Here is a 25,568-nt window from a genome sequence, read left to right as displayed (position 1 = left end):
AGGGAGCCAAAAACTTTCTCTCCACTTCTGTGGAGCCGAATTATTAGCGGCCAAGGCATTTAAGAATCGGAGAAGAGGGATGAATATAAGTCACAATAGAGGAACTCCTCCACTTCTACCATCTGCATATCCAATCAGCTAATAACTAAAACTTTGTTTTGGCAAACTTCTGTAAAACCCAATAATAGGCTTACACAACAGTTTTGCCAGTGCTGCACAGGCAATCTGACATCCGAAAACAGCACTAATTTCAAGAGACGGCATGACTGTCAACAGATTAAAAAGTGTTTGTCAGGTGGTAAACCCTGCTGTCCTAAGATAGACTGGAACAGAAGGAAATCACCCAATTGATGAATGCCACAAGTCTCCCATTTCTCAAGAAGAAAGACCTCTCTAAACCATTGAAGTTATGTGAATCCTTTAAACTATTTTTGGAAAATCCCTATAAAGGGATTACATGCTTTGGGTGTAGTAAAATTCCTTTTCAGCAACATATCCCTCATATACTAACACCATCATGACCAGTTAGGGAGTCTTCTCACCTACCAATCCCAGATGCCACTACTATACAAGGTTGTGATTGAGAAGTAACACCCGTGCACCAGATCTTGCCTTTACCAGATTGTTAATAGCAGACTAGCACTTCACTAGCAAAACCTCTTTGAGAGTAAGCTGGGGACAAGCCTTAGGGGATGGTTCCTTGATAGGCAAAAGTGATTAAGAAAAGTAACAGAATTCTCGAATTCCACATCATAGATATATATCATAGCCTCTACAACTAAAATTATTCAACTCGGGGCAGCAAGCACATCCCGAGCAAGATTGCCACGAGTTCCTTGCCAAGTTTCTCTCCTCAAAACCCCTTGTAGATACCATCCCCACCAACTCCTTCCTTGTTACCAAACTCGGAATACTTGAGTCAGAAGAATAGACTTCTACTGGAGCTTTCTCCTAAGCCTGAAAAGTCTCCTGGCTGGGATAAGGAGGGAGCAGTAGGAATAGGGATTTTACGGGAATGGTAGATCCTTGAATAGAAGCACCATAAAAAGAGCAAATTGATGCCTCAACTATTTCAGCTATAACCAAGGCATCTCCTAGAGATGCAAGTAGACCGAAACCAGGAGAAATGGTAACTTGCTTAGTGGAATCTTGAGTCAGAGGTGAATTAGCAAGCAGGCTAAATCCAGGGGAAGCACCCAAAGGTTTCCTCCCACGAGTAAGCAAAGCCCCCACTGAGGGATCCTGGTGTTAAGCTGCCTCATTTTCGGGATTTAGATCATCCCGACCTAAAATCTTCTACTTGGTAAGAGACCTGATCCACCATGACACCTTTACCAAAACATCCAAATGCCAAATCCAATGCTGATTGACAGATGGGATCTCTCTATGGCAAATACTCTGAGGAACCCAAACTGTTAGCAAAACCTTTTGTTCACAAGAAAAGAGAAAACTAACAATCTTTCAAAACTTCTGCTTCTGGATCCTTATTCTTATCAACCCCCTGTATGTAGACAAGGCTATTTTCTGGGTTCTAAGGCCTGCCCCACGAGGCACAACAGACGCATAGTGGCGATTAATTATTAGTAATCCCAATGGGAAGATGAGCCTACTGTACTGCACGTGTTTCATACACACTCATACACTGTAATGCTATTGCTTCTTTTTTTTTTATCTGTCGCTCTACCCTGCACTGATAATAGAAAAACCAGCTTAAGCTTGTCATTGCATGTTTCACATTGTTTTGAATATTTGTGCTATTGCTGTCTTCAACTGTTTGTACTGTATATAAGCACGTTATCTTGTTGAACAAAGTTACTGTACTTTCATTCATCTAGCCTCTCTGTTAGTACATAAAAGCTACCTTTGGACATTGGTGACCACCAAAGGATCAGCTCCACACCAGATTTTTGCCCACCGCTGCGCCCTACCCTTTTTATGATGCTGCCTACCGACAATGATTCTTCAACCCATGTCACCTCGATGAAACTGCCGCCCTTCGCCAACAGAGAAGCATTCGCCTGGTTCCAGCGCGACGAAGTTCCCTTTCGCATCAAGGGCATGACTCGCTCAAGCTACAAAGTAGACTACAGATATGTCCTTACGGAGATCCCAGAGAACACTTTCCTAGAAATCTCTAATTGTCTTCGCGACCTAGGGGACGACCCAGTAGTGAACGACGCCCTCAAAACATATCTAACCATTACCAGCTGTCCGTATAGCCAAGCTTTTTCAACTTTCTGAACAACTGTTGGGGACCCAAAAGGCTACCCTAACCTGCACGCGCCGCCATCCCTGATCTCAACACCTAATCCATGAAGGATCAGATGAACAAAGTCAACATCCTTATGGATAACTACTTCAGTACCTTCTAGACCTCCATCAACACCTCCACACCTGATGAAAAGGGCAGCTATTTAATGATGACCAAAGCCGACAAGAATGAGGTGAGACACAGACGCCCATCACGTGACATGCCTGATATGCTGCCATTCGCTCATGCTGCAACTAACAACCTCTATAGCCACTTACTGATGCCTAATCAGCTACAATTCTGTTATCACCAGTCCAGATTCAGGACTGCTGCGAAGAAATGTGCGGACAGCTGTCAGTGGCCAAAAACTTCTGGCGGTGGCCTCCCCTATCACACATCTTTTTTTTTGTTCTACATGATGCAGGTACAGGTGTGTGGTTTTCAGTAGACGCTGGTGATTGCCGCTCCCTTCCAATAATGTCACTCACCAGGACACAACGTAGTCATTCTCAGCCTGCTGACATCCGCCTGGTAGCTGCCAAGGAATCTGAGATCCCCACCCACGGGTAGGAGACACTCGCATTATTGTTTGGGAGCACCAAATACCATTGGAAATTCCTTGTTGCTGATGTAACATTGCCACTACTCAGTGCAGATTTTGTCGCCCCTTTCCACCTCCTGGTTGATGTGGCACATCGACAGTTAGTCAACGCAGATTCATACTCGTCGACACTTCTTCAACCCAACCTCCAACGACCTTGCACTCCACATCCGTGAGGCCTCCGCCTACCTCCTCACGTTGTACCTGGAGGTCTTCCATCCAGAGCTTCGCCAAATGCTCACGGTTCCCGCTATCCCTGGTATTTATCACCACATCAAGACGATGGGGCCCTCGTTGTTTGCCAGCTTCAGGTGTCTGGTCCTGGATCATTTGGCATCAGCTAAACAAACATTCGCTGAAATGGAAGAAATGGGCCCATGGTTATAACCCTTACACATTGTCCTGAAGAAGGACGATTCCCTACGCCCTTATTGGGATTACAGGCATCTGAACATGCAGACAGGACTGGCTCACCAACCCCTCCCCAACATCGCCGTTGTTACCTCCAACTTGCACAAAGCAAAGGCGTTCTCCAATCTCAACCTCTTGAAGAGTTATTATCAGATGCCCATGTATATAGAAGACATCCCCAAACCACTATACATATTCAATTTTAAAGGTTTTTAAAGACCGCTCATGAATGGCAGAGGTAAGGGACAGTGACATTGCCCGAGCAAGCAGGACAATGTCCTAGAGACTAACCATACTACATATGATCAGCACTCAAGCCCCCTCTCCACCCAAGTTAGGACCAGGAACGGCCAAGTAATGGTTGCTGATGACTTATCAGGTAGACCTATAGACACTCCCAAACATCCCATTCTTAGCTCACAAGGAGGGTGAAGTTGCAGTGACAAAAAGAACTAATGCGTTTAAGTGGGACTTGAACCCCAGTCTGGCAATCACCAATCAGGGACGTTACCACATAGGCCACAACTACTACTGTTTTGCTTTTTGTAATGCTTGGGACACTTCAATGCTGTATGGATGGCATCTTAGGGGACCACCCCTTTTACGTATATTACGTGGATGGCATATGTTCTCTTCTTCCAAAGGGGGATCACCTATGTCCCCTATGCATCGTTCTCGACCGACTACAACAGAACAGTCTTATAGTCCAATAAGACAAGTGTACCTTTGGCACTAACAAAGTATCGTTCTTAGGGCACCGCACCAATCCTGAAGACATCCACCCCTTCCTTGAGAAGGTATCAGCTGTTCATAACTTCCCCATGCCTTCGACCATAAAAGCACTGCAAGAATTCTTGGGCCTGATAAACTATTATCACGAATTCCTGCCAACCATTGCCACCACTCTTGTCCCCTCTATGCCTACCTCAAGGGTAACCCAAAAGACCTGAAGTGAGGCCCCTTTCAGGTAGTGGCTTTTTGTAACGCAAAGAATGCCCTATGAACAATTGCTGCTCTCACTTTTCCCATGCCATGTGTCCCTCTCCTTCTGTCCACCAAAGCCAGCGACGTTGCTATTGGAACAGCACTCGAGCAAGTGGTCAATGGCTCACCCTGCCCATTGACCTCCTTTGGTAGAAAACTGTCCAAGGTGGAATCTGGCTACTCTACCTTTGACCGAGAATAGCTGGCAGTACATATTTGGTCCTCCGTCACTTTCTCCACTTCTTAGAAGGTATGCCCTCCGTCACTCGCACGGACCACATACCCTGGTGCCCAACTTCACTCCAGAGTCCAAAGACTAGTCCGGGTGTCAATGCCTACATCTCTTCGCCATGGCTGAATAACTACACCCTTCTACAGGTCCCTTGGAAAATTAATTCCATTGCTGATGCCTTGTCAATAAACACATTGGGTGCCATTAACCTGAGATTGGATTACAACACCTTGGCAGAAGTCCAACGAAAAGATCCAGAGTAACAAACATGCAGAACATCATGCACACCACTCTGTTCAGAAGACATTACCCTCGGCGAGTCCACCGCCACACTCCTCAGTGACGTCAGTACTGGTAGGCTATGACTGCGGATACCTGCTACCATGCGCCGACAGGTGTTTGATTTGATCCATGGCCTCTCATATCCCTCATGCTAATCTACTACACAGCTACTGAAGACGAAGTTCATTTGGCACAGCATTACCAAGGATGCTAAGGAAAGAGTCCGCGCCTGCTTTTCATACCAAACTTCAAAAGTAAATCGATACACAGATTCTGGAGTGGGTACTTTTCTTTAACCTCAGCATCGTTTTGCCCATATTTACGTTGACTTAGTAGGTTCCTTACTCACATCACAAGGACTGGGCACCTTTCCTTATCCTCAGCATCATTTTGCCCACATTCACATTGATGTAGTAGATGTCCTACCCACATCACAAGGACACCGTTACCACAATTGAAAACACAAACCACTGAAAGCTAATCCGTTATGCTGTTATGAAAACCAAAACTAGAGTTAACACGTTCAAAATAAAAAAATACCAAAACTGAATAAAATTTTGCTAATATTACTATGCTAACAGAATCACTAAAAATACCGGGTAACAAATTTGAAAGTTAATCAACTGTACAAAATCAAAATATAATGAAGGCGCATGAAAATATTGTCAAATAAGTGCATGCAGTACAGGCGTCCACTAGTGATTATGAAAAAAAGGAAGATGGTGGCTGGTAGCAAATAAAGTGCCCAGGTAGTATTGGTTCTCAGTGATGACATGTCATTGGTTTGGTGCTGTAACAGGTTCCATAAAGCCTGAACCTATCGGTCTCCCTTATACACACTGGGATGGTGCTTTGCATGTTGGACCGAGGATGAAAATATTTTATTGCTATTTTATGTTGCATCAGATTCACTGTTCTAGCTTTTTAACAGTAAAGTCCTATAGGACCACACAGCCCATAAACCCTGAAAATGTAAACAATATTTTCAGAAACAAAATTTGTTTTTGAATTACCTGAACAAAATTATCCATATGACTAAACGTTATAAGCCACTCACAATAGAACAACTAGAATAAAAGCCTATCTGAATCTTTGTACATGGTTAACTCCAAATTCCCATCAGGTTTATGATTTGCTTTTTAAATATTACTTAGGTTTTCAAATCAGTAGAACCTCCAGCACGGTCAGAAATTTACATTATTAAATACTGTACTACAAATACCACCAACGATATGTGCAATTTATTCTATTTTTTAACTAATTTTTAATTGAAAGGGTACCAAAGCTAATTACTATTGTATGTAGTATCTAATTCTATGTTTACAGTTCCTCTTCTTACAGGTTGCTAAAAAAAGTACCTTGCAAGTTTCTGAGAAAAGTGTGTTATATGGTTAATGTTGCACAAACTATCCATTTACCATAGTTTTATGGTAACAATGGTTATATTAGTACTGTGCTTAAGATGTAGAACTTGTAAACCTGTCGATGAGGTACCGCTAAAGCAAAATAGAACTAATCGTAAAATATTTGTACTGTTTTAGGTACCATAATCATAATTAATCTAGAGATAATCTATAATACACCTCGTATACAGCCAAATAAGAATACTTCATGGGTACATAACAAATGAAATATACAGTGATATGTATCAAATGCAAACTGTATACATGATTCAAGGGATTTTCAATATCAATATGTATAAAGGAAGGGATTTTCAATATCAATATGTATAAAGGGGAAAAGGTAGAGGAGTCTCAGCACATGGTAGAAGGAGGGGCCTTAAAAGACGTATCGGATGCTGTTACCTTGACTCTCTGGAAAAAGGGGAAAGAGATTCCAAGACTACTGGTTTACAGAAGTATATCTTCAGCCCCCCCCCCCCCCAAAAAAAAAAGAAAAAAAAATGGATGTAGGAATCTGGATTACCGTACGCAATAGAGACAGGTACTGTACTGAAAGAAAATGGAAAATATTTTGGAGAGGTAAGACTTAATATTGATAAGAAGTATGGAAACTGTGATACAGTATACCACTGCTGGGAAAATAGACTAAGACCTCAAATACACAGAAAATGAGGCGCAATTAGTTAGAAGAATAGCAGATATGGATGGGGTTGGGCAAAGTTCATTAGGTAACCTAGTTTATCTAGGGAAATGACAAGACCAAATGGGGACCTGGGCAGTGAGTGCACAAGAACAAAGACAGGGAGAACTAATTTCATGATTTATCCAATAAAGGTAAAATCTTACAGCAACAATTATGATGATAATTCAGGTCTATGCCATACCATGAATTACACAGGATTTCATTAATGAATTGTATTGAAACTGATATTTGTACAGTACTGTTAAGGCAAACTTGGAGTAAAGTTAAAAATAGCATATTTCTGTATGGGAGTACCACTTGCAGAACTACGTACTATATCTAATACTAAAACTTCTTTGAAGTTTCCTATCAACCATGGGTACACTATATTCTACCTTTTATTTTTCATCCATTCTCCTTGGTCTCTTCTTACTTTACGGCTCCATTTCATTATCTTTACAGAGCACCAAATCCACCTCTTAATTGACAAAAGTCTTTTGGTGAACCTTGTAAGTCTACAAATATGACTCGGTAGTCTTGCAAAACTAATTTACAGTTATGATTATAATGAAGTTGGCATACCTGGATTATACGAGATCCTCCAAAACTCCTTTTCTGCCAAGAATAAGTCAAATGTAAATTAAGAGACAGGGAGGGCTTGTAGAAGTTTGTAAAGAATTTAGCACAAACTCATTCAACCCTCCAATGACCTAGTCATCTGGATACTAAATTGAAATGACCTTAAGCAAATTAATGTCTACCACTTTCCTAAATAAACTAAACAGAAAAAAATATTGGCACTTATCTCACTCTTAATTCCCCAAGTAAGCTCAAGTACAAGAATAATGCCTTCACAAAAGGCCATATCACAAGTAAAACAACTACAAAGTCACCACAAGAAAAGAAACTAAACTAGGGGACATGAAGATATAGTGAAAAGAATACGTTGATAGAGGAGTAAAGCACAAAATTAAACTAACATTTTTTAGAAGGGTTTGCAATAATTTGCATCTTCAAAATAGCCTATTCATTATAAGATCTCACCTATGAATGTAGACAAAACACCTTTCTTTCCTCCCTAAGAAAAATACGAAATGGATCTTACGAGTATAAGAATATGTGATGTTGATGGTAGTAGAAGCAAATATCTAGAAGCAGGGAACCCAATCTCTGCTAACCTTAAAATAACAGGGTATCAAATTGAAGGGTTGTAGTTCCCCGCAAAAAGATTCTACTATATACCATAAAAAGAATAAGATAAAAAAGAGAACAAGATATTTTTTTCAGGGCAGCTAAAGCAAGATAAAATATTTCCAGGCTATAAAATACATGGAACCACCTAGATGGTGCAACATTAGTATGAATTGAACACTAAGGATATTCAACCTAGAAAAGCTAGTACAAGCATGTTGTTCAAATGAATACACTTGAAATAGGCACAAAGAATCTGTCACTCAAAAGGCATGGGAAGAAAAAGGAGCTTAAGATCTGCCTGGGAGTGAATGATGGCAGGTCAGGTCAGGTCTGATTAGAATAATAACTCACAAGGAGGAGCATCAGTCACACTTGATGTGTTTGGATGCTGCACATAGATTGGAACATCAACCTGTTGATTCATTTCTATTGCTTTTCAAGTACAATAGTAACTATCTGTAAAGATAAGCAGAATCCACATACAAATCTGAAAATTTATTTTTTTCTCAAGGCTGACAGTGCTACAAATTTTTATAAAAAAAGCACAGCAATTCTACACAGACTTTATTACTATTTGCACTGGTAATTTTTAGCCAACAATCTTAAAATCAATTAAATAATGTCTCCCATCACTTTATAAAACCAATTAATTCCCTGATCTTACTACAAATTTCTACAATGTTAATAGGAAACTGAAAAGATAAATTACTTACTCCTCTGTAAGGAATAGCTGTGAACCCTAGAGTTTTGTCGAGAAGATGTGTCACAGGAAACATCATCATTGGATATGTAAAAAACAAGGAGATACCTAGACATATCTTAACCATTGCTGCGAAGTCAACAGAGCTATCACCATGAGGTAAGTTCAGAGTAATGATGTCCTTGGTATCTGTGGAAAAAAAAACAGCTTTGCAGTATTGTATTCTAAGTAGAAACATTCATTAAAAATAATACAGGTACCTTTGCCTAACGAAATATACTGTAAATGGATGTAGGTTTGCCTTAATCAAGTAACAAAAAATGTTCTTTCCATCTGTAAAAGTTACTGTTCTTAAGTGACATGATAAATCTTTTATGAGTAAATGAGTCACCCCTTGAATATATCTATAACATTAAAAATGAGAGGCTTTATTAAACTATTTTTACTACTCATCAAATCATTTGATTTTAAAAAACCTACTTAAAAGTATTATATGCCCTAATGAAATATTTAATAAGCATAAAAATTTATGAACATCAACATAATAAGCATGGATTTAGATTTCAATTCAAATAAAAACAGAAACAAATGATTAGCTTTAGTTGTTATATTAACAAAGGACATTTCATACTTGTTGTATAATACTGTATATCTTATAACAACAAAGATTTTGAGAAAAATCACAAATTTTTAAGTAATTTGTATTTTTCCTAACATACTTACCTAGAACTACCTTCTTAGGAGTTACTGGTTAACTCTACCTTACCGACTAGCTTTTTGTACAGTTTACCCCCCCTCTTCCCGTTTTCTACGGGGTCAACCTCTGGCAGTGTGGTACGTGCCCTGAGGCGACCCGGGGTTGGGCAGCGTGCTAGCTCAGGTCGAATCGCCAGTAAGTTTCATTGAAATAGGTATTACTCGATCCTGCAGGTTCTCGGGGAAGGATGGGAGGGCCATAACCCGAAGGTAGTTCTAGGTAAGTATGTTAGGAAAAATACAAATTACTTAAAAATTTGTGATTTGTTCCAACACGGTTACTTACCTAAAACTACCTTCTTAGGAGACTTACACTTTAGGAGGTGGGAGTGTCCTGCAGGGATCAGGATTCGACGGGGAGGCACGCAAGAGAAGGAACCTCTAAGGAGGTCTTGGTTCCACGACCACAAGAAAACTGCACGAAAAGTAGGGGAAAACTATCCAAAAAAACTCACTTAAGTGTCTAAATGGCCTACCTTTTCAAAACCAACTTTGATACATGTCCTCTTGAAGGGTGTTCCTTTCAGTGATTAAGGTCTTCTCAACATCTTCCTGGCCCGTTCGATCCGGGGAAGGAAGGAAAAGGGGGGGGGGGGGTTTAAGGTTAAGGAAGGAACTAGTGTCTCCTGGCATTAACACCCCCGGTTACCCTGGGGCTATGGCCTTAAATCTCTTGAAGGGCCGAAACGATTGGGCCAATGGAAAACTTGTCCAAGGATTTTCTCGTACAATCTTTGAGATAGTGTTCCGTGAAGGTGGACTGTCTAGACCAGGTCCCAGCCTTCAGGATCTTACCAACAGCCATGTTTTTCTCGAAAGCCAGAGAGGTGCTCAGAGCCCTGATATCATGAGGTCTTGGTTTTCCTGGGAGAGGAGTCCCAGAAGCCTCGTAGGCCCTCCTTATCACCTGTCGCAGCCAGAAAGAGATAGAATTCTTCGAGACCGGTTTCTTCACCCGGCCTGTTGAGATGAATAAATTTTTGATCTGAGGGCGGTATTTTGCAGTCCTCTCCAGGTATTTTCTTACTGTTCTCACGGGACATAAGAGTAGATCCTTCGGGTTGTCTGATCAAGGGATGGCTGGCACCGAAAAACCCTCAAACCGAGGATCCCAACACGCTGGGTTCTGCGTTTTCGCCACAAAACTAGGGACGAACCTAAAGACAATTTCCCTCCACCCTTTGGAGTGTGAGACCTCGTAAGAGAGGCCGTGTAACTCGCTAACTCTCTTCGCCGAGGCCAGGGCTAAAAGGAATGCTCTTTTAAGGGTGAGTTCTCTGTCTAGTACGTCCCTGAGAGGTTCGAAGGGCGACTCTGACAGAACTTTGAGAACTCTGGCTAGGTCCCACTGCGGAACCCGTACCTCCTGGGGGGACATGATTGCTCAAAACTGCGGATGAGCATAGAGATGTGCCTTGAGGCTCCCAAGTCAATGCCCCTAAGGAGGAAGACTTGACCTAGGGCTGCTCGAACTCCTTTTATGGCCGGGATGGACGAACCCACGTCGTCTCTCAGGTACACCAGAAAGTCTGCAATGTCCTGGATCGACGCCACTAACGGCCTGATGTTTTTGAACGCACACCACTTCAGGAAGACTGCCCACTTTGCCTGGTAGACTACCGCTGAGGAACGCCGTAGATAACCCGACATCCTTGCCGCGGTTCTCGATGAGTATCCTTCTTTCTTCAGGAGCTTCTCGATAACCTCCATGCGTGAAGGCGGAGGGATCAAGGGTTTTCGTGCCACCTGTGAAAGTGAGGTTGACGCAGGAGGTCTGGCCTGTCCGGAAGCGGCCAAGGAGGACGAAGAGCTACTGTAATTCCTTTAGGTCTGCGAACCAGTCTCTCTCCGGCCACCAGGGCGCTACTAAAGTCATCGACAGTTTGGACACACTCACTCTGTTCAACACTTGCCTGATCAAACTGAAGGGAGGGAAGGCGTACACATCGAGACCGTCCCAGGGATGTTGGAAGGCGTCCTCGAACGCTGCTGACGGGTCTGGGATTGGAGAACAGAACACGGGGAGTTGGGCATTCAGACGTGTGGCGAATAAGTCTATCACTGGGGAGCCCCACAGTAGGATGACTGCTCGAGCTACCTCCGGGTGTAGGGTCCACTCCAAACCTATCACTTGACCGGCCCTGCTGAGGCCGTCGGCCAGCTCGTTCCTCTTTCCTGGAATGAACCTTGCCGTCAGTTCTATCCCTTCTTCTGTAGCCCACTCTAGCAGTTCCGTGGCTAGGGCGCAGAGGACCTTTGACTTCACGCCTCCCTGTTTCTTTACATACGCCACTACTGTGGCATTGTCGCACATTAACGCCACAGTGTTCCCTCGCAGGAAGTGTATGAACTGTCGACACGCCCTCAAAACCGCTATCATCTCCAGGATGTTTATATGGAGAGACGCCTCCTCGCTGGACCACTGCCCTTTTGTCGATTTTCCTAGCAGGTGTGCTCCCCAACCCTCCTTCGATGCGTCCGTGAACAACAGCATCTCCGGGGGGTCGGAGGCGAAGGGCATTCCCTTCTCCATGTTCGACCTGATGTTCCACCAAAGAAGGGTCTCTCTCGTCTTCGGGAGGACTGGGACTATTTTGTGGGGCTCCTTGCCTTGGGTCCACGACTCCTTCAGATTCCACTGTACCGGGCGGAGCCTGAGTCTCCCTTGCAGTACTAATTTTTCCAGCGAAACCAGATGACCCAGTAACTTCTGCCAGTCCTTGGCCCTCCTGGGTTGTCCCGTCAGGAAGGTTTTGAAGGGTACGTTCTAGGTTGGCTAATCTCTCCTCTGAGGGGAAGGCTCTTACTAACTGGGTGTCCAGGACCATCCCAAAGTAAGTCATCCTGGTGCTGGGGACTAGTTGGGACTTTCCTAGGTTGACCATGATTCCTAACACCTTGCAGAGGTCGAGCAACATAACGCCTTGCTCCTTCAGTTATTCCCTTGAGGCAGAAAGAAGCAACCAGTCGTCCAGGTACCTGAGTAGACGTATGCCTTTCTCGTGTGCCCATGCCGAGATCGCGGCGAACACTCTCGTGAACATTTGCGGAGCTGTCGAGAGGCCGAAGCACAGGGTTTTGAACTGCAGGACACTGGACTTCCACTTGATTCTGAAGAACTTTCTGCTGGAGGGGTGCACGGGGATTTGAAAATAGGCATCCTTGAGGTCGAGAGACATGAGGAAATCCCCCTCCCTGATCACTGTCTTGGGGGTATCCATCTTGAAGTCTGTCTTTGAGACGAACTTGTTGAGGGCTGAGAGATCTATGACTGGCCTCCACCCTCCTGTCGATTTCTCCACAAGGAAGAGCCTGCTGAAGAAACCCGGGCAGGGGTTCTCCACTGTCTCCAAAGCTCCCTTGTCGATCATGGACGCTACTTCCTCTTGTAGCGCCGACCTCTTCAAGGGGTCCTTTGGAACCAGCCACTCGGCCCTCTGGGCTGGGATGAGAGGGGGAGGTTCTTCTAGGAAAGGGAGCTTGTAGCCCTCCTTCAGGACTGTCACCGTCCAGGGATCCGCACCGAAATCCCGCCATGCTTGCCAAAAATGTCTGAGGCATCCCCCTACTAGGGGCTCCTGAGGGAGTAGGGGGCCTCTCTTCCTACCTTCTTCTGGAGGAGCAGCCAGATCTACCTCTCCTAGCATTACCGTAGGAGGGTCTGTAGGCTGACTGAGGGCCTGCGGTGGCCCTACGGGTGGGCTGCTGCGAGGCTTGAAGCCAAGGTGCCGAAGGAGGTTCTCTTCGGGGCAGCCAGGGTGTGGCCTGTTAGGGGTGAGGGACGTCCGTTGGGGCTCTCCTAAACGTGGCCTTCCTCATAGGGGGGGGGGGGGGGGCCTAGGATCAGTTTCTCTCACTTTCCTCACCTTCACCATAGTATTTTCCACCAAATTGATGGGGAAAATGTCATTCCCCCACACGGAGGAATTCCTCAGCCTCCTTGCTTCTCTGTCCGGCAACTTCCGCACTAGTTTGCTCAGAACCATATCCCTTTTCCTCAGGACCCAGTTCGAAGCCACCGACAGAGACTGGCATGATAAAAACCTAAAGGCCTTGCCCCCAGAGCTAACAAGATCCCTCAGCATGGTCTGATTTTCTGGTAGGGAGAGGTCGTGAGATGCCTGAAACCCCACCAAAGTGCACGACCACCAATCTAACCAGGAGGACATGTAGACCAGGTCCTGAGCCATGTCCTCCATCATAGATACTTCTGACGGGGAAAAACACACGGGGGCAGTGGAGGCCCTGTCTCCCGAGGCTCCCTGGTTCAGCGTGGTCACCGCTGCTTCTACCGCACGGGGACCACCGCAATGCCCTTCAGGAACGTAAAAGCGCTTCTGGGATTTCAGGCCCGGAAGAAGCTTGGAGGAACTCTGGCTTCTGGGAGCCTCTGCTAGTCCTGCTAAGTATTCATCAATCTGCTCCATCCCCAACTCCACGACTTGAGCGAGAGGGAGAGACAAAGATGGTTTTTGTTGTACCGGACTGTCGATCATCCTGGACAGTCCGGATAGTACGGCCTTTGCAGCTGAGGGCTTGGGTTCGTCCAACAGGTGATGCCTCCGAATTAGGGCTAAAACCTTACGGTAGGAGGAGATGTCGTCAGTCGAGCACTCCCCTCCTTCAACCAGGTCTTCCGTCACCAGTTCCTCCGTACGGGGGTACGCCGTGACGGTGGGAAAAGCAACGCCCGACGAGCCTGCCAATGGTATGGGCTGCCCCGTGGGGACGAAGGCATCCGTCATGGGAGTACCAACGCCCTCCGAGCCTGCCAGTGGTATGGGCTGCCCCGAGGAGACAAAGGCATCTGTCATGGGAGTACCTTGTTCCACGGGGGCTCCGTGGATGGGGGATCCATGCGGACCGACGGGCGCCCTTGGTGCTTAAGGAAGGCCTCCAAGGTGCCCGTGGTCGACGCTAAGTCTTCCTTCATACTCCTTATATCCTTCCTAAGGGAAGAAGGGGCGGAGGCTACAGTCGGGTTAAACACTATACGAGGGTCCCGGTTCGAGCCCTCTTGCTGGGCGGCTGGTCCGAAGGAGGAGATAGGAGGGTGACACAAAAATGGCGAGGCTCTAGGGAGCCACCCGGAAGCGGCCGCGGCTGTGGAATACCTAAACAGCTCGCTCCGGGGCACTGTGACATTCACCCAGTCCTTGGACTTACTCCTCTTCGCTTTCTTTTTAGATAACTTCGACCTTTTCTTACCATGCCTCGAGCGGGAACGAGACTTCTCCTTCTTGCGGGATTTCTCTCTCTTCCTCTTGCTAAGGTTCCTGTCCTCGTCCTCTGATGACGAAGAAGAAGAAGAGTCCGACGACGACGACGAGGATGAGGACGGAGCTCTCCGACCGGCCGACACGTCCAAGACTGCGTGGGGAAATTCACGTTGTTTCTACATATGGCTTGAACCCAACTTGACATATGCTTTAGCCAGTAAACCTTGAATAAAAAGGACATAGCACTTTTGGAAAGAGGGCAACCTGGTATGCTAACTCCATCAAATGAATTAGGGACTTTTTCATGATGCAATTTGCTTTGTCCATATAACCCTTTAACGTTCTTACTGAATATAGATAAATTATTTTCAGGAGAGCCAAGGACTGGCAGAGGTTGATAGGTCACCTAGTATCATTAGAGAAACTGGTCCCCCAAGGGAGGCTCAAACTCAGAAGCATACAATGGAACCTGAAGGGGTTCTGGAACCAGTTAGACTCCCCCTACAAGTTAATTCCCGTTCTTCCAGAGACAAAACAATCCCTGGAGTGGTGGCAGGATTGAGCGAATACCCTCAAGGGGATGCCCTTTGCAGCCGAGCCCCCCCAGATGCTTCTCTTCACAGACGCCTCCAAGGAGGGGTGGGGAGCACACCTTCTCGGCAAGTCAGCAGGAGGCTCTTGGACGGAAGAAGAAAAAGCACAGCACATCAACGTCCTAGAGATGAAGGCAGTCCGAGAAGCGTGCCTACAGTTCGTAGATCTTTTAAGGGGAAACACACTGGCGTTGATGTGCGACAATGCCACTGTAGTAGCGTACATAAAGAAACAGGGAGGACTCAAGTCGAAGGAGTTGTGCGACCTCACGTTGAAGATCCTGGATTGGGCCGAGTCAGAACAAATCGTGATTTCAGCAAGGTTCATTCCAGGGAAAAGGTATATCCTAGCCGACGGGCTCAGCAGGATGGGCCAGGTAGTGGGTACCGAGTGGTCTCTTCACCCAGAAGTAGCCAGGCTCATCATTCAAAAATGGGGTTCGCCGATGATGGATCTCTTTGCAACCAGACTGAACGCACAGCTCCCCGTATTCTGTTCTCCTGTCCCAGACCCAAAGGGGGCATTGGAGGACGCCTTTCAGCACAAATGGGACAATCTCGACGTGTACGCTTTTCCTCCCTTCGCATTGATCAGGCAAGTGCTCAACAGAGTAAGGGCAGCTCACAACCTAAGGATGACTTTGGTAGCACCCTGGTGGCCGGAGAGAGAGTGGTTCGCGAATCTAAGAGACCTAGCGTGTCTTCCCCCGTGGCCTCTGCCCGACAGACCAGACCTTCTGCAGCAGCCAAACTTCCAAAGGTTCCACGACAATCCTCGGTCTCTTCGCCTTCACGCTTGAAGATTATCGAGCGTCTCCTGAGGAAGGAAGGATATTCGGCAGGAACGGCTGAGAGGATGTCGCGCTATCTGAGGCGGTCTTCGGCAGCGGTCTACCAGGCGAAATGGACCACTTTCACGAAATGGTGTTCCTCAAGAAACATCAAGCCTCTAAAAGCTTCGGTTCCGGATATTGCGGATTTCCTCGTACACCTCAGAGACGTGGTGGGCATGTCAATACCGGCCATCAAGGGAGTCCGTGCAGCCTTGGGCCAAGTCTTACTCCTGAAGGGCATTGATCTGGGCTCCTCTAGGCATATCTCTATGCTCATCAGGAGCTTCGAACAAGCATGCCCCCCACAAACCTCCAGGGTGCCGCAGTGGGATGTGGCAAGAGTATTGAAAATGCTAAGTGAACCACCGTTCGAACCCTTGAAGGACATAGTGGACAGGGATCTCACTCTCAAGACGGTCTTCTTGTTGGCCTTGGCTTCAGCTAAGAGGGTGGGAGAAATCCATGGGTTGTCCTACGAAGTCTCTCATACGAAGGGATGGCGTGACATCTCCTTCAAGTTCATCCCTTTTGTGGCTAAAACGGAGAACCCAGCAGTCTGGGATCCGAAGTTCGAAGGCTTCTCAATGCCAGCGATTCCTCGATCAGGGGATCCGCAGGATTTGAAGTTGTGCCCCGTCAGAGCCGTGAGGAAATACCTTGAGCAGACGGCTAATCTCCGCCCTGGTATCAAGAACCTCTTCGTCTCCACGAGTACGGTGAAAAGCTAAGAATATCATCTCCTATAGGCTAAGACAGGTGATTGTCAGGGCCTATAGCAAGGCGGGCCTTCCCCTGACAAGTAATCCCAGGCCCCATGACATTAGGGGTCTAAGTACCTCTCTGGCTTTTGAGAAAAACATGGCGGTGGCCCAGATCCTTAGAGCAGGCACCTGGTCGAACCAGTCGACATTCACAAATCATTACCTCAAGGATTGCTCGAGGAAATCTCTAGACGGGTTCTCTATTGGGACAGTCATCTCCACGCTCCAAGCGATTTAACAGTGAAGCCCCAGGTACAATCGCGGGTAGCAAAACCAAAAGACACAGGTTCGTTTTATTTCACCCTTGTCCTTTTCCTTTCCCGATCCCCGGAGATAGACCCAGGTAGAACCTGCACTAGACATGACTTCACAACTTCGTCACAGGACTCGGCATCGTGGAATTTTTTAAGGGTGAGTACTTAGACACTAACATGAGCTCTTTGTGTAGTTTTCCCTACGTTTCGTTTTCCGGATATCTTAGAACCTAGTTTCCTACCTAGGGTCCTTGTTGCCTGGCTTAGTTGGGTCTAGAGGTCAGGAAGACACTCCCACCTCCTAAAGTGTAAGTCTCCTAAGAAAGTAGTTCGAGGTAAGTCTCCGTGTTGGAACAAATCACAAATTTGTAAGTAATTTGTATTTTTCCTAACATACTTACCGAGAACTACTTTCGGGTAATGGCCCTCCCTTCCTTCCCCGAGTGCCTTACTGACCCTTAGCTATTTTTAACATCCAAGAACTTACTGAGGGTCGAGACCCAAGCTAACATGCGACCTGGCTCGGGACTAGCCTCAGGGCACGTATCTTTCCGCCTGAGGTAGTCCTCACAGAAAACGGAAGTAGAGTAAACTACACAAAACTCTGGTCGGTTGAGAGGAGATTCCAGGTACCTCCTAAGAAAGTAGTTTGAGGTAAGTCTCCGTGTTGGAACAAATTTGTATTGGCTGTGCTTTTATTTCATAATATGATACTAATACCTAAATATAAAAATGATTATTACTGGATACAGTTAAGTGAAATATAACAAAATACTATTTATTTTGAATACAGCTGTACTTTTTGTCCACAATAAATGGGCATATAGTTTGGTCAACAGTGTAGCCTGGCCAGGCAGTACATATGTTAATGAGCATTCAGATTTAAATTTTTTTCTTTTACGTATATGTAAGGATGTCTATGGTAAACATAATTTTAAGCTTAGAAATGTTTTAGTATTTATCATGTTTATTTGAGTGCTAGGAGTGTTTATAAAATCTTAAATTTATAAAGAAAATAAAAATTATAAAAAGAAATGAAGGAAAAAAATACACTGTGGTTTTTCAGATCACGGGAGGTCTGGAACGGAACACCCATGATAGCCGAGGGATTACTGTATAACCTCACTCTCTTCCTCACTGACTATCGTCATCAACAGGATAGGGGATTATTCAGACTTTGGATAAGGCTATATGTAATCAATATATTTTTTTCTTCTAATGATGATGCATTATTTAAATTCAACATATCCTAAAGTGTAGGCAGAAATGAGAGGCAAAAAAGTGAAAGAACTCCAAGAGAGTATTTTTTATGGAAAGGAATGTCCCCTTCCAAACAATAACCGCCTCTTCCTCAGCATCTCACTTACCCTCTTCCATTACAAATACTGTTTGTAAATAGTTAAATTTTCATTAATTTCATTTAATTTACATACATATTTTCTTCAGCTCGTCCATATATTGTATTTCTTTTTGTTTTATTTTACACATGTAAGACCTGCAAACTTAGTGGAAAAAATGCTTAAAATTTTGTGATTTGGAGGTCTAGAACTAATTGATTTACGGGGCCATATAATCTGAAGTTTTAATTAATCAGTTTTAATGAGCCTTAATTGAATTTCTTGCATTTTCTAGTGATGGCTAATGTAATGCTAATATTTCTAAAGGGATTTAATGCCATCTTTCAAATCTAAGACATGACAAATGAGAAACTTCCTGTGTAATCCATGTCTGGTAATTCTAAAATTTTAAAGAAAATAGATTTACTTACGACGACCAAAAGAAGCATAGCCTGACACACCAAAGCAGATGTACAGTGTTGTGAGTCCTGTCATAGTACATATGAAAATAGAGCGGAACTTTTCACGTTTATTTTCTGCTACAGACTCTTCTAGGGCTAAAATCATTCCTGCTCCCTGTGAACATCAAAATGTTTTCAATATTAGTTTATATATTGCTTAAAGTTGAAACACAAAATGCAAACAAAAACAGAATTTTAATTATTTCTTTACTGACTTCATAGTCATATTGCCTCCTCTCTAGCAGCTCCGCTTAATAGACCTTCACTCGTGAAATTTAAACATTTTCCCATTTTTCTTTCTCTTTAATAAAAACGTGCCCTTAGTGAAGGAAGGAACATTTTAGCAGCAAGCGGTAACCGACACGCTAGTCTCTCAGTCTCTTCAGTTTTGAAGATACTTTTATCCATATCTTCTCAATACCAAAAGGGAGTGCAGAAGAGTGTGGGAATATATATGAGCATCAGGTGAGTATACAAATAACAAATATTATCAAATTACATTTATTCATATGAACGTCCCCTCATGTTAAAATTGCTTACTCCCAAACACTACTGGACGTGGGACATCAGTGAAGGAAAGAGATAGGATAAATCTAATTAAAAGCAACATACCATGGTTAAGATCAACTAACCTGGTCTACCTGTAGATTACTTATAACAAAGTATCTTAAACTACAGGACTCCACAATGTTTAATAAAGCTATTTAAAATACAAAACTGTAGCATGTCTCTAAATGGTACTTTTTTATCTAAATGATACTTTTGATTAATGTCAAATCAATTATTAAATCAAAACCCAAGGTACTTGTAGATACGGTCATTAAAATTCAATTGAACTCAAAATTGTCTGACCATGGCTCTGCAGCCACTACCAGGCCTACAGCCTACTAATCCTCAGAAGCAAACCATAATTCTTCAAGATAATGTTTAGAGAAAATTGACTAGGTATGCCATTAACCTGCTGTTAAAACTCTTTCCAACTTGTGGTTTTTAAAAAACTTGAAGAAAATAGTTGCCCTACTCATATGTATCTCCCTTTGAAGCCTTTATATTCTATAACAAGATTAAGTACTGTGTCTGATTAGTCTTTTGAAAGTCCAAGTATCTTGAGACACATTAACTAAATGAAACTAGAATTTACCATAAAAAATATCTAATGAATCTTTGAACCAAGTAACCTTTATCAGTAAAATTAATAACCATATAAAGACATTTACACTTTGAAATGAGGTATTTGCTGCACAGATTAGAAACAGCTGTCTCTGAATACTTTGGTGAAAAATCCGCATCAGAACCTAACTTAAAAGCATAATAAGTTAGTTCTATCGTAAGATTTCCAGCATGCTAGTTGTAACACAATCTTTGTTTACAATTGGTACTACAATACTGGTGTGCCTAGGTTGGGGTTCATAGACAAAAAACATAACCTTTGTAAGGGTACTTCCCAAGGGATAACAAAGTCTATATAACAGCATGTCCACCAGGGATAGTGATCATTTTAATTTGAATTAAAATTTTTATCATAAACTATAGTTTTTAAGTAAAAAACCCACAAAAATATTTAAGTTTTTTATAGCCAGGCTTGTATGGGTAATCAAAAATATAAGTTTACAAATTAACCATCCAAAGTAAACCCATGGTGAGCTAGTAGCCGAGAGTGTAAGCAAGCTAAAATGCACTGCCATCCGCAGCAAGACTGATCACTTGATACAATTGACCATGTTCAGCTGATACATTGCCAATAACAACAAAAAGAAAGAGCATCTATAATATGAAACTCCATTTCCCAAATCAAAATATTGTTTATGGCCATTTATTTTAAGGAGAGGATTGATTGACTGATTGAAAGTTTTCTGGCATCCTGACATCTAAGGTCATTGACGTCGTTAAGGAGAAGAGGGATATAAGATCCAGTTACCTACTTAGTCTTCTGCTTTTCTATCTATCAGTCTTATGTAGCAGCCAGGTAAACAGAAATGCAAGCATTTAGCTAAAGAAGAACTAATGTAATTAAAGTATCCGAGACTCTATGAGAGGAACTCCACATCATAAGGTGCAGTGAACATTTGGAGAGGAACAATATGTAATTATGACCATTAGACCTGACTACAGAAGTTAGTGTAAGGAACTGGGCAGGCAAGCCAGGCTTGACAACCACAAGAGAAGGACTTGCTGACCTTTGAGAATTACAAAGGAAATTAAATAACCTAAGAACCAAACAGGTTCATAACTAACTTGGTAAATATTAGCATGTGGTATCTTTATAAACTTTGCAAAACCAACTCTATTCCTGCAATTCCTTTTGCACCCAAATTTACTGTCCTCAACTATAAGAATTGATTGACAGTTGTCTTGTTTACAATATAGAAGTTTTACTGCTGGGCAGCGTATACTCTCTGGTTCCATAAATAGTAACTTAAAACATATTTTATGAGAGGATCTGTGAAATATCTTACTCCTCACAACTGTCATTTAATAACCAGTGCTTTCCCTGTGCAGAAATGCTAACCAGTTGAGCAAGCAAGATAACTTAGTGCAATGAACCCTCATCACAATATGGAAGGGGGACGTCTTGACAGAGAAGCTGAATGGGCAACTCTTAGTGTGCTACTTGCCATAAATTACTAGATTGCTTCATAACTTTACTAAGGATATGTACCTTTTGAAAGGAAAGAAATTGGATTTTTTTCTTTTTACAAACTTTTAGGGATAAACATCAATAAAGCAAGTTTCTGGATTAAAAATAACATGCACATTAGGAAAGGTTTATTCAAATAAATGGATTACAAATACTGTACCCTTTAAGAATTATTTTTTTCATGGATGAGAATTTTCATTGAAAACAAACAGCACATTATTTTCGGGGAAGGTTCCCGTAAATAATATTTCAAAAGTAAACGATAACATACTTGAACTAAGCCCTACATACATAAATTATTCAGCATCACAATTAAGGAGAGAGACGAAGGTGAAACCATCACTCACTGATGACAAAGATAGAATGAGTAGGGGAAATGTAATGGTTTTCTATAGACCAACAGGCATGCCAACAGTATGAGTGCAATACCAGGCTGGTTGGTCTCTTGGGTGAGAGAAATATAAGGGTTGCAAAAAATATTACTAAGTTATAAAAGCTTGAGCTTTGTAGATAAAGCAATAAGACTGAAATATAAAATTCACAAAAAACAGTACTAACTCTCAGAGGTATAAAATTACAGCTAAAAGCTATTTATTAATTATCTCTTAATTGATGGAAAAGTTATGTTCATACTAAAAATCCAGTTCTACCATCAATAATCCACAACCTCCAAAAATCCAGTGATAATTATGGGAAATCATCAAAATTAGCTAATTACATTAAAAAATTTTGACAGAAGCTTTAAGGCTGCCTGATTAATACTTGTCTTTCCTTATTTGAACCATAAGAAAGACCTAAATCCTCCACAACATAGAATATTACTTATCAATTGTAAATAAAACCCAAACTAACTTACTATGCCAACTCCTTTTGAGTTAATTCACAACCCGCTTTAAAGAACGTTTGTGCATAAGTATGATGTGGCTGTTGCAAGTGTATTGCATAAAAAAGAGATGAAAATAGCAATAGGCTGTCTAATACAAAATAAAATGAACAAGAAAAAATTTAAATAAAGTAGGCTTAAATAAATGACCAAAGGGTAACTCAATTAGAGATGTAAAAGAATAATAATACTGTAATTGGTATTTACAAAAAGAATGAGTTAAAATTTTCTCTTTATGCCACACTGTAAGATTATATACAGTATTGCATTTTCTACAAATTTGTTTGATTAGTTAAAACACAAATAAATTACTGCACAAACATCTAATTTGTAGTATAAACATGTTCATCAACATACAGTACTTTCCAAGTTCCATGTGATCAAACTAATAATCCTCACAGACTTGAGTTTACTTGAATATTTCCCAACAGTTTACTACAGTAATGTTTACCAGAACCTTTTTTTTTTTCTTTCTTTTTTTAAGCAAATACAGTAAGTTGAATTCAGCCTTATTTTAAAAATAATCTTGGTCATAACCTAAAATTATGTATATTAATAGTTTTGTTTACAGTACTTGTATCTTTGTGACCACACTTCTACTCCTCAAGGACCTGACTTTACTTAAATATGTCCTCACTGTCCTCAGTTTAGTTGTATATTGTTTTGCTTTTACCCAGATTCCTTCTTTCTGTTCACAGACCAAATTTCTGAAGTAAAAGTTAGTTTTAATTTACTATTCAGAGCTTTAGGTTTATAAAAGGACCAATTTACAGGAAAATATATAAGATTGTCAAATATTTGTCTTGCAATTGCTCAAGTCTTTATCTTTCATAATTGAAATTTACAGTTACAGTACTACTGTACAGTGGGTTTGCACTTCACTGTTACAGACAATGTACTGTATATGTATTTCAAGTCAAATAATTGAATAATACATTAAAGAGCACAATAAGTACCAAGCATAAATGAAATGAAATGCTACATAGTACCAAATGAAGTAAACTAGAAAGTAACTATGATATCTGAGTGAAGTTAAAATGTTATTACCTCCACACGGCTAAAATATGTACTGTACTGTACAATAGTGGAAACAAAGACTAAAATCTACATGAACATAAACATTGCCCTCTATTAATTTGGTTATCATAAAACTATTCTTCAAATGAAACATATGCATTTTGGTCTAAATTAAGATTATCTGAAGTACTGTATCAATGTAAAATATTTTATAGAAAAATAGTAAAATTTAGGAAACGCTGAAACAAAGTAAGTCGAAATGTTAAAATTCAACAAATTGAATTAATGGTAAATTAACCATGAAAACTTCAGATGACCTTAAATCTTTTTAGGTGCTGGGAAAAATTGATTGATTCACTTTCGATTGACAATTTTTTGTTTCGTGTATAGTCTATTATGCAGTAAAATGAAAATATTTAAACAAGCAAGATTATCTTTGCAGACTGTCTTGACTAGTTAATGATGGATTCTTTTAAAGCAACACGGCCAAGATATTTGTGTTAATATAAAGCTATTTTGATTGTAAATACCTCAACAATGTAATTGCAGGAACGTGTGTAGTGGAACATTGTTAAGAAGTGCAGGAAATGTAAGAGTATAAATAAGTTACATTTACAATGAAATACATTGTCAGCCAGTCAGATGTGTCAAATAACAACCTCCCATAATCCATCAAAATTTCTAATCTGGCAAGGCACTAGGACCAAAGGTGCCAGATTATCAATGATTGACAAGTAAAATCAATATACAGTAATTATACATTACCTCATAACAGTAAATGGCCACTGCAAAGAAGAATGGAAATCCAACTAAGGAGAACTCTTTAAGTCGAAAAGGAACCTTTTCAGAATGGGAGAAGTCAAACCAGAATACTACTGCCAGGGCAAACACATTTGAAACCTGAGCAAACAAGCTGCAAAAAATAAGAATACATTATTGTAGTTTTAAAATGCAAATAAAAATGCATTTTAAATGAAAGAAAATTACATGGTACATTTTACTTTAACCCTCTGGTGATCCAATGACGAACTTTGTATCAACCGTTTATGTAATCATAAGTGCTTTATACAATATTCATTCAGCTTTCTAATGCAATTTTAAGTTTCTATCTCTATTACTTTGTTAGATACGTTATGACACACAACATCATTGCTCCCCGTGAAAAAGTTTCCCCATGGCCAAGTCATGAGTCTGACAGCGATTATATCACAGTTGGGATCACCAGAGTTAAAATTATAATTCCAATCGCCTATCATCATGGAATTATGAAACTAATGCAATGTTAGATTTATTACCATGGACACTCCTTACTATACATACATACATACATATACCAAGGCACTTCCCCCAATTTTGGGGGGTAGCCGACATCAACAAATGAAACAAAAACAAAAAGGGGACCTCTACTCTCTACGTTCCTCCAGCCTAACAAGGGACTCAACCGAGTTCAGATGGTACTGCTAGGGTGTCACAGCCCACCCTCCCACATTATCCACCACAGATGAAGCTTCATAATGCTGAATCCCCTACTGCTGCTACCTCCGCGGTCATCTAAGGCATCGGAGGCAGCAGCAGGGCCTACCGGAACTGCGTCACAATCGCTCGCCATTCATTCCTATTTCTAGCACGCTCTCTTGCCTCTCTCACATCTATCCTCCTATCACCCAGAGCTTTCTTCACTCCATCCATCCACCCAAACCTTGGCCTTCCTCTTGTACTTCTCCCATCAACTCTTGCATTCATCACCTTCTTTAGCAGACAGCCATTTTCCATTCTCTCAACATGGCCAAACCACCTCAACACATTCATATCCACTCTGGCTGCTAACTCATTTCTTACACCCGTTCTCTCCCTCACCACTTCGTTCCTAACCCTATCTACTCGAGATACACCAGCCATACTCCTTAGACACTTCATCTCGAACACATTCAATTTCTGTCTCTCCGTCACTTTCATTCCCCACAACTCCGATCCATACATCACAGTTGGTACAATCACTTTCTCATATAGAACTCTCTTTACATTCATGCCCAACCCTCTATTTTTTACTACTCCCTTAACTGCCCCCAACACTTT

The 25,568-nt window shown here is 42.1% G+C and overlaps 1 protein-coding gene across 1 annotated transcript in view; it reads right to left on the bottom strand.

Annotated features, from left to right (window-relative positions):
• LOC137631778 (uncharacterized) overlaps positions 1-25,568 on the bottom strand; it is a 143,650-nt gene that overhangs the window by 55,350 nt on the left and 62,732 nt on the right. Inside the window, exons 5-7 of the mRNA XM_068363737.1 lie at positions 24,258-24,405; positions 18,925-19,069; positions 8,754-8,929 (exon numbers count right to left, since the gene is read on the bottom strand). Of these exons, the coding sequence (XP_068219838.1) occupies positions 8,754-8,929; positions 18,925-19,069; positions 24,258-24,405 (469 nt within the window). The remainder of the gene's footprint in view (positions 1-8,753; positions 8,930-18,924; positions 19,070-24,257; positions 24,406-25,568) is intronic.

This window comes from Palaemon carinicauda, chromosome 40, assembly GCF_036898095.1.
Source record: "Palaemon carinicauda isolate YSFRI2023 chromosome 40, ASM3689809v2, whole genome shotgun sequence".
NCBI lineage: Eukaryota > Metazoa > Arthropoda > Malacostraca > Decapoda > Palaemonidae > Palaemon > Palaemon carinicauda.
The sequence above is the reverse complement of the archived record's forward strand: the minus strand, read 5'-3'. Positions and strand labels throughout refer to the sequence as shown.